Below are 9,886 nucleotides of genomic sequence, written 5' to 3' on the forward strand. Positions count from 1 at the left end.
TGTAACAATATAACAGTCCATGCGTTAAGAGACAGATATTCTTCCTGCGTCACTTGATTGCCTCAACAATGAAGCTATTAATGCTGCATTATGTAAATTGGACTGGTCACAAACATCTAACAGGATAAAGGCTAAGTACAGTGCAATTTAATGCTGCTGACTTTCAGCAGCCCTTTGAAGGATGATTTCAATTATAACAGAGCTAATTTAATTCATTGTTTCGTGGCTGAAAATGCATTTTTAAAGCTTGACTGAGTCTCTATTTCAGAACTCAGGTTTAATCAGTCATGTACATTAAACACTGGAACGTCCTCTAAAGAGATTGACAAAGTTGCCAGGGATCTGCATTCTAGGCTTTAAAGGGACGCAGTAGCTCTACCCTTCTCTTTTTTTCCTCACATGCCAGGCTTCAGTTGCGGAGGGGAGGGTGTTCGTCTAAAAGATGAAAAGACCTGCGCCTTTAAGAGGGCTGTCTCCCCTTTCCCTCTTGCTCCCCCTCAACCACACAGACACTCCTCCTGTGAGCATTTGTGAGGCAGCTCCTGTCCCTTATGTCTCTTTGTGGGGAACAGAACAGACTTCCCAGAGCATCACTGAAGACAAGATAGAACTCCAGGGACGACACCCCAGCTGCAGACCTCTGTGCCTCAGCTGCAGTGGATGCCAAAATGGACACATGGAAAAAAAGGACTGATCAACTTAAGCTGGAGTAAAAAAATAAATAAAAATAAAGTCCAGAAGAAGAGGAGGAACTTAACAATTCAAGAAGTCTGCTCTGAAGTAAAGTGGAGATGATCAGCAGGTGAGAATCAACAACGCTGGACTGGAACTCTAAGAAAAAGGTGGAGTCTTAATATGAGCTTTCAGTTTCTCTTTAGAAAAGTTTTGTTAAAGAAGACTTGGAAAGCAAGTTGTAATGTGTGTAGCTATTAGGATAAAAGTAATACACACAAGTCCGTAAAAAAGGAAGAAAAAAAAAACATTTTAACTGTGCATTTTTCTTCTCAGACAACTCCAGGACACTTTTCGAACAGACACTGGTATTATGAAAATGAGATGCTCTTTAAAGAACATCTTGAAAGGCCCAAAGAGTACTCTTAATTCATCAGCCAGGCGTTTATCTTATTTCTCCAGCTTCCTCTGAGACGGGACATTAAAGACTTTGTTGCGCTTGGGGAGTGAGTAATATTTTTTATATGAAGTCTTGAAACTTTACAGCTATTTACTGGAGGGAGAGAGAGAGATGTGCCCAGTGCAAAAAAAAAAAAAAAAAAATGATGCTATGTTGTATTCCGTGAGGAGAAAGAGTGTGTCTGGACTAACAGCACGGTGAGGACTGCAGAAATGTTTACGGGGTGTGGAGTGGTCAGTGGCCAGAACCAGCATCTGACCAACAACGCTGTCAAGTCTCAGCCAGGACTGGAGGTAAATAAACCAATCCAATTTGAGAATGGTACAAACCAAGGGACAAACCCAGTCTTCCAGGGTCAAACTTACACAAACTCTGTGATGCACCCAGAAGTGTTTAACAGTGTTTCTAACCTGCAGAAACCTGCACCACTACCGGTCTCTCCTCCAGCAATTAAGCTGGGGCAGGACGGATTCAAAAAAGTTTGTCGTACTGAGGAAGAGAGTCCCTGTCCTTTCCCTGGTCTGCCTTCTGGGGTGCTGGAGATGCGCGTGAAAGAGGGAAGCAAGATTCGCAACTTAATGGGATTTGCAATGGCACGGATGCAAGGGGAGAAAGCTGGAAGCGGAGGAGGTGCAGACAGCGCTGGTCTCAGGCAAGTGGTCTTCACTGGGTCGGGCCGAGCAGTCACAAAGACCATCACCTGTGCTGAGATCATGAAACGAAAAGTGGGCTGTCTGCACCAGCTGACTAAACTGCGGTACAAGGTGATGAAAGAGGTGTGGGAAAGTAACCAGGGGGGTACATCTGAGATGACAGTGCACAGGACTGTTCCTTCCATCAGCATCCTTCTTTCAAAAGATCCTCTGGATCCACGGGAGCCAGGCTATCAGCCTCCAGAGGCTTTCAGTGCATTGTGGGAGGACAGAGAGGGGGCTGAACCTGCTGCACAAACATGCAAGAGACCTCTTGGATCTTTACCACACAGCGGTTTCTCTCACCCTAAAAAGCCGTGTTTGGGGCGAGGGAGTTTCAGCGCTTCCTCCTCACTGACCAGCTGAACCAGTGTCACAGTGGAGAGGACTGAATCAGCGAAGTTCATTATTCCGCTGCACTCCACTCCCAGCACAATGCTGAGACAATCAGAACATTCACTCAGTCAGAACAGTGATTTCTTAGATGAACTGAATACCAAGTGAAGGCTCCAGAGGTCAGTTTGACTAGGACCGAAAACCGTACATCTGTACATAGACCACTTACAGGATATATTTCACGGTCTCCGACATCCTCAAAGCTGTGATGATGTGCTCTACTGTCCGATGTGACTGTGTACAGATTTAAATCATATTCCACAATGACAACAACGACAGCAACAAAAAGCCATAAATTGTGCAGATTCTACAACTTGTGGACAACATCTTTCATTGGTATTACCTTACAATTGTCTGTATTCATGAATGCTCTTAAATAAAGCTTTACAGATAACAAAACAGATTTAAGCTTAGAGCCGCTGATGATATGCAAATCCAAAACAAACCAGTTGAGTTTGTCTGATTATCAATCTCACCCAAAAAATAAATGTTTTTTCTTTTTTTTTTTTTTTTTTTTTTCCAAATGAAAATTTCCTTTGTTTTTTATCTCTCTTACTCATACATCACTGAATATGCAAAGCTCTGATGGGACAAAAAAAAAAAAAAAAGAAAATCACAGTGTGCTGATGTTTTGATAAAAATACCAGCAGTGAAATTTGTCTGTAGAAAAACAGATTTAATGACAAAGCTGTTGATAAGGCTCCAAACCAACTCAGCCTGACAGAAATGCCGAGGGGAGAAATACAGGCACAGATTATCATTAAGATAACAACGTAACATCACAGAACACAGTGAAGAAAAGGATTTAAACTTGGCTTGACAGAGCTTTACACTGCACTGTTCCTACAAAATATGAAACCAAGGCAACAAGGTACACTTCTTCTTTTTTTTTTTTTTGGCCTACAGGCCAACGTTTGTTGTCATCTTTTTCCTCCTGTATAATCTTCAATTTTTTTCAAGCTAAATAACATATGGGAAGAATCAGTCTGAAAGGAGCTACATTTTAAAGTAACACCATGCAGCTTCTTGTTGACAGAAATAAATGAAATGGGTTCAGAGTTTCTCCAGTTGGCATTTTTTTTTGAATGCATTGCCTTCCTGTTTGTCACGTTATTTAGATGTGATTTAGCAAAAGCGGTGCACCTGAGTTACTGGCAAAGTTAAACTAGATATTCGGGACATCTAAGACAGCTGGATCACAGTCACACTGAGCAGGATAGGTAAAAAAAAACTGTTTTGGAAGCAGATGACTTGAATTGTATGAACTGAAGATGTTTTAAAAAATTGTAGCCAAAATGTTTGAAATCAATCATGTTTGTTTCTTTCTGCTGCTTGAATAAAATTTTACTAAAGCTAATGCCAACTATCAAAATTAATCAAAGTAGAACCTAATTAGAGAGACGTCTTTTAGATATTAAAGCTGCAAAAAAAAATATGATTAAAAAGAATCAACCACGTCTCATGAAATTTTCTTTCCAATGTATTGCTTAAAGAAACAAATATCTTAAGGTATTACAGCCACTTTTAGTCTTTAGCTGACATAGTGATCACCCTTCATCTTGATCCCATTAAATGAATCAAAGCAAAGCAGAATAACCAAGGTTGAATAAGAAATGCTGCGGCTGCAATACCTGCACATATGCAGCAAACTGTGTCCTCAAGACTGCTGGAAGGTTATCATTTCAGGTTCTTGTTATCACAGAGTTAACAGCTTTCACCCAAGAGCTTAGGGGACAGCCGGTCTGCAGTGCGGGTCAAACAGATAATGCCTCTACAAGTAAATTTCAAATCGACCTGCATTTGTTATCATGCATTAAGAATTCAGGGCCAAGTGTGAGATGCGGAGGGGTAATTAGGGATAACGGCATAGCGTACCTGAGTGAGAGAACAGATAAAACATACTGACAAAAACATTATCCAGGAGCTAAATCCAATGTGGCTGCCACGAAATAGGTTGGTAGAGGAGTCAACAAAGTGCATTATGAGATCGAGGACAAGGTTATTCACATGCTGGGAGTCTGTTTGCCAATAACGTTTGCTTTCAAAAGTGCAGTTAAGGTGTTTATAAAAGAGGTGCACAGTCAGGCCTGAAATGCTCTACAGTATTGTTGTCTAGTTACCAATTCCCTTATATGCAATATGTTTAAACAGATAAGAACATTTACTTAAAACATGTATAATTCAAATTGAAAACTAATTTTTTTTTATTATTTAAAATCATCACATCTTCAGTCAAGGATTGGTGCTGTGGTTTATTTTAATTTCTTCCCAAGTGGGCAGTTCAAGTCAAAAAGAGTTCAAAAAATGCCTCTATCTGAAAACTTGACTTTTTCTGTTAGAGTAGACACAACAGTGCGGCGTTCTGTTTACCAGAGCCAATAACCGACTGCATGCGCCGACTGTGAATAAATTCATTCTGAAGTTAACATAATGAAAGTTTTGGCTCTGTATTTCTTTTTTTCCTCTTTTCTGCTGCTGCAGCAGATGAGAGTGAGGTCTCTGGGATGGCGTGGGAGTTCGCTATCTCCCAGCCTCCAGATGGCTCCGTCTTCTCTTATCTAGAAGAATGGGTGCCGCCTCAATTTTTCAACTCGCCTTATCTGGGAATCCTTTAAATTGAATATTTACTGGGCCTATGTTTTCTGCCTGTGTTAGCCCTCAGAAGTCGACATTCCTCTTGCTTGTTCAGACAGGGCAAAAGGTTTTTCTCACTCATACACTCCCTTTGTCTGCCTTGTCAAGTAATGGGACAGTGATTGATTATGTGATTGCTTGGAGAGAATGGAAGGTTAAGCAGTAAGGCAGAGAGCGGTGGAGACACAGTAACAAATGGCCAAAGAGGGAATATGATGAACAATAGAGAAATATACATTAACCCAAACATGACATCAGGCACCTCTGCTATATGTCAGGGGTGAAATAAAATAAATTAATCATTTTCCCAAAGAGTCTATTGTTTCCCGTGCAGCGTACACAAGAGGATAAGAGAACCCTTAAGCAGCCATTGAAAACATCTTATTGCCATTTGACTGGCTGTGTTCTATCTGCATAAACAAGCTGTGCCACAGCTACTCCCTGGTAAGTGTCTGGAAATGTCTTTTCAAACCCATTTTGTGAAATGTCTCCATGTTGGATTAATCAGTGCAGCTGAGGATGTAATTGCAGTGCTGAAGTCAAAGCTGTAAGAACAGATAATGAACACTAACTTCAGGGCTGCCAGAATCCAGGGCAAAAAAAAAAAAAAAAACAGACAAGTTTGTAGAATCAAAATGTCTTCAGCATTCTGTCATAAACTGTGACAAAAAAAAGAAGGCTTCTTGTATTTGTTAGAAACGACCATTCAGAGGCCATTAAAATGGACATTTTATAAATGGACCCAGCTGTACTGTGTAGTTAAAATTTAAAAGGGTACTAAGGCAAACTGATGTATGCTTTAAGGCTTTTCTCAAAATTTAAAAGTAATTTTATGTTTTGATGTTGTTTTGTTAGAGGCAGGCAATATTAAATTATTATTATTATTTTTATTTAAAAGCTGTGCTTAGAGAAAACTGTCTAGAGCAACTGACTCATGCTGCCCTCTAGTGAAGAAACAAATTAAAAGTCAACTGCAGACGAAAAAATAAAAAATAAAAATAAGTCTTCTTTTATGGGTGTGATTATTATTTTATATTTTATGACATGCATTTATGACCCTGTACTACAAACGGTTAGCAGAAAAGAGCTGATTAGTCACACAAGAGACAACTAGAATAAGATATATCTAAGAATATGTTTAAATCAAGAACAACCTATTTACAAGAAGTAAATGAAATCTTTTCATAATTGTTGTTTAATTTCTGCTTGAGATGGATCAAAAAAGGAAAACAAACAACAACAAAAACAAAAATCCTTGCATGCCAGTTTTGTTGTACCATTGACATGTTCTGTAGTTTTTCTTCAGTGAAAATTTTTGCTGTATGTTCATAATAAATAATTGACTCCAAAAAAGCTTCCGTCTACTTGCATTGTTGTTATTGTTGTTTTTATGACATCAACACAGAGGTATGCAATCAACATTAAAGTTGAGTGTAATCCCACCTTGAAGCTGTATTCGGCTATAAAAACCTCGAATTCCAACAGCATGAAGTTCATAAAAGAAAAGTCACATCAGCTTGCAGTCTTGGACCAGCTTCTTAGTGACTACATTTTCTGTCTAATGTTTGCATTAACTTCCCATTTAAATTTAGCACAGGAACATACCACTGATCCCTTCTCATCTTCTTTTAACTTGACTGTGTGTGCATTCTTCCTCTTTATGGTTGCACACCGAGGGGTGTGAAGACCTCAGACCTCATTAAGCTTTTTTTATTAACTAGCCTTGAAGATATGTGACTAAACTGTTTTCTTTGCTAAACAAAAACATATTAAGACAAGAAGGATATGGCTAGAAGTTCAATGTTTTGATTTTTTTTTTACAGAAAGAATGTCAATCACATGAATATTTAAGTATAAATGCAATTCCAACTACAACTGGAATGTTCTATTTGTCATTTTTTGTCATTGGCATTTTATTATTATTATCATGATAAGGTATTGGCATGTTTATTGTAATAACCCAAATCTATGTGGAGAATGAAAGAATGAAAGTGTTTTGTTACCCTAGAAACAGTCATGTACTGCATAATGTTATACAGTGCAGATGTCCTTACATAAAATGTGCTGGATTGCACAGAGTGGAAATACAAAATCCTGCTTCTAAAGCTGCTTTTTTTTTTCTCACGCCAGGCCCTGTAACACAATTATTGCTCCTCCTCAGTGTTGATCATTCAGTCCCAATCCTAACTTTCCAAATTTCCATCTGTGGTTTGTTCGTTAAGCTATCCAGTGTTATGCCTTGTTTTCAGATTCTGTTTTTGTTTTAGTTAAATGCTTTGTACTTTTTTTGTAAATTATTTAATCACCTTTTTGCCTTCCAATTGTCCTGTCAGTCTGCATTCCTCATTACAGACTCAGACAGCTGGCTCCAACGTGTCACTGAATCGGTCATAGTTCTCCTTTAAAGTGTTTTTCTGTGAAGAGACTGCTAAAAAAAAAAAGAAAAACTGTTATTTATAAAATCAATGTTTTTATATGCTTTTCCTTGTAGTGAACTGAACCCATATTTAACACTACATTAACTCAAACAATAATGGCAGTCAGCTGTGTGAATAATAATTTTTGCTGATGCTTCCTGGTCAAATTATGAGAAATGTGATGAATTCGTCTCTCTTGTCTTGGTGGATGCATTCCACGCCAAGGTCGACAGTATGGCTAACTGATTTGGTTAATTTGAATTCAAACACTGTCAGCTGGGGTTCCACTCTGCACAGCGGGAGGACTGGTGGAGTAATATCAACACAGTTGTGATTACCCCACTCAAGCAGTAGGCTGGCTCCAATCAGAGCCGAATCACTCTGCTCATTACAAACGACAAGGCCAAATCTCAGTGGGTGGACCGCTGAGTAAGACCTCACATCTTCCCTCTGAAATTAATTGAAATTCATTTGCGGCACCCTGATGTTTTCCACATCAACATCAGACTCATTCACATTTGCATGATAGCCCAAGATGCATTAAGTTTTCACATTTGAGAAGACTTAAAAGCAGAATCTGTAATTTGGACATCAGCATTTAAGCCAAACTGTGTTGTAGGCAGAGGACCACTATAATACATAAATGCATTCTATTAAGAATAACATTTCACACTTTTATACTATAGATCTGTATTACACAGCAGATATGGGTGGTCAACTTAAGATGTTATGCCTGTAACCCAGTACAAAATTAGAGAATATGTTGTACTAGATGGGGGGCTGCGGAAGCTCTGTGCTTAGTGCCGTGGTCATCTAATCCCGAGGCTGCAGGTCAAGCCCGGGTTGCAGCAGGAAGGACATCCGGCGTAAAACAATTGCCAAATCTTTCATGTGAGTTTGTGGCAACCCCTGAAGAAGGAAGCAGCTGAACGAACAATATGTACTATATGGTGTTCAAAAAAAAAAAACTATTGTTGTAAAATATGTAAAAACTGCTATTTAAATATGTTAAAAGCTGTGCTGGCCTAGATTTAAATAAAAAAATAATTTTTTAAAAAAACGAAAAAACATTCACTATAACCTATAAAATTGGTTAAATTATTTGTTTAGTATTGAGTATTTTCTTAAATACGTGTGGTTTTATTATGAAAAGCTCATGGTTGGAAGAGGAAGTGATGTTAAAGTTTACAGATATCCTTGTTGTTCACTGGTCACAGAAAAGAAAAATAAACAGTGACAGGAAGTAACCACAGGTAACTGTGGGTGCCTTGACTGGATGAGTAGGGGTGTTTTTTAAAAAAATAAAAAAATAAAAACGAGTTTGTAATTAAATGTCTCGGACTTTCTAGGATAGTGGTGCGTGAATGCTTATTAGCTCACTCGTTTGCAGAGTTTAGTCAAGGGCAAAAATCCCATTCCATTATTGTGGGTAGAGTAAACAAAGGAGTTTTTTTTGTAACATTAAATATTATATATATATATATATATATATATATATATATATATATATATATAAACCATAAAAAATACATATAGGAAGAAGTCACAATACATCTAAAGTGCATTCAAGCACAATAATAAAGTCCAAAAGGAAACAGAGCACAGGGACAGAGCTGAGTTAAAGTGTTGCCATGGAAACGTGTAAACAAAAATTCGGATTAGTGTAACGACTCTATTCTTGAAGACTTTTAATGTGTTCACTCTGTAGGGAGAATAATGATGAGTGAGTGTCAATGTACATCAAAAATTGGTGTAGTTTTCCTAATTCCAAAGATTTAGGCCTATTTCCTGTGTCTTTCTGCTCTTAAATAACATCCATTTGTGGGTGATCTGACTAATTAAGTGGCCCTTTGAGCGTCATAAAGCAAAAGAGGTGGAATTTGGGGGGTCTGGACCCCTGACCCTCTCAGGATTTACGCCCATGAGTATAGTTAACATTCATTAGCAAAGTGAATGGAGTTTTAGCCACCATGAAACTAAACCAGCTAACACCAAAGACTAAACAAGCTTTGTAGATCCAGTGTTTGGTGCAGCTGAGCGAGTTTAAATGTGGGGTTATGAAATTTTTGTGGACACAATCCGCCATGACCGGACACCTGTTCTAAGCCTGCTATTCGTCTCGTGGGTCGATAGGGTGATAAAGGAGCAGCAAATACCCTTTACCATCTTCTTCCTCATCTAAGCTTGCCACATTGGTCAAAGGTACTGAGTGGAAATAAATCTTCGGAATAAGGTACCACACGCACGGCTCTCCAGCATCGATTCAGGCCTGCAACAGTTCTGTTTACTTTTAAGGACATTTTTTTTTGTTATGCTGGCTGGTTAATGCTTAGTGAGAGTGGGCCCACTGAGCTTAATATTTTGTGCTGCTTTAAAATAAGAGACTTGTTGCAGTATTCATTTGCTGTGGTTTAATTTGAATTTTCTTTTAAATGATAAGTTCAGTATTCTAAGTGTTCAATTTTGTGTCATGTTTGATTATTTCTTCTTAGAAAATAAGAGTGATTGGTATGAGTATTTGGATACACCATTGGGTGTGTTTAATAGTACAGTGTGGTAATATTCTAAAAGCATTAGTGTGTGGGTTACTCAAAGGTAACTAACTCAAGACATAC

General features: G+C 38.4%; 1 protein-coding gene across 4 annotated transcripts; it reads left to right on the top strand.

Annotated features, from left to right (window-relative positions):
• The first annotated feature begins 341 nt into the window (after positions 1–341).
• On the top strand, positions 342–5,467 carry LOC108240242 (ribonuclease P protein subunit p25-like protein). 4 transcript variants are annotated; one of them, XM_017423581.3, is made up of 2 exons: positions 342–1,425; positions 1,549–5,467. In XM_017423581.3, the coding sequence occupies exons 1-2, from the start codon at positions 1,345–1,347 to the stop codon at positions 2,188–2,190; spliced, it is 723 nt and encodes a 240-aa protein (XP_017279070.1). In that variant the 5' UTR covers positions 342–1,344; the 3' UTR covers positions 2,191–5,467. The 4 variants fall into 4 exon arrangements, with proteins under 4 accessions (XP_017279070.1, XP_017279068.1, XP_017279067.1 ...); XM_017423579.3 differs by having other exon boundaries at positions 346–1,178; positions 1,300–5,467; XM_017423578.3 differs by having other exon boundaries at positions 486–842; positions 1,009–5,467.
• The last annotated feature ends 4,419 nt before the right edge of the window (positions 5,468–9,886 follow it).

The sequence above is a fragment of the Kryptolebias marmoratus genome, linkage group LG15, assembly GCF_001649575.2.
Source record: "Kryptolebias marmoratus isolate JLee-2015 linkage group LG15, ASM164957v2, whole genome shotgun sequence".
In the NCBI taxonomy this organism is placed as follows: Eukaryota; Metazoa; Chordata; class Actinopteri; order Cyprinodontiformes; family Rivulidae; genus Kryptolebias; species Kryptolebias marmoratus.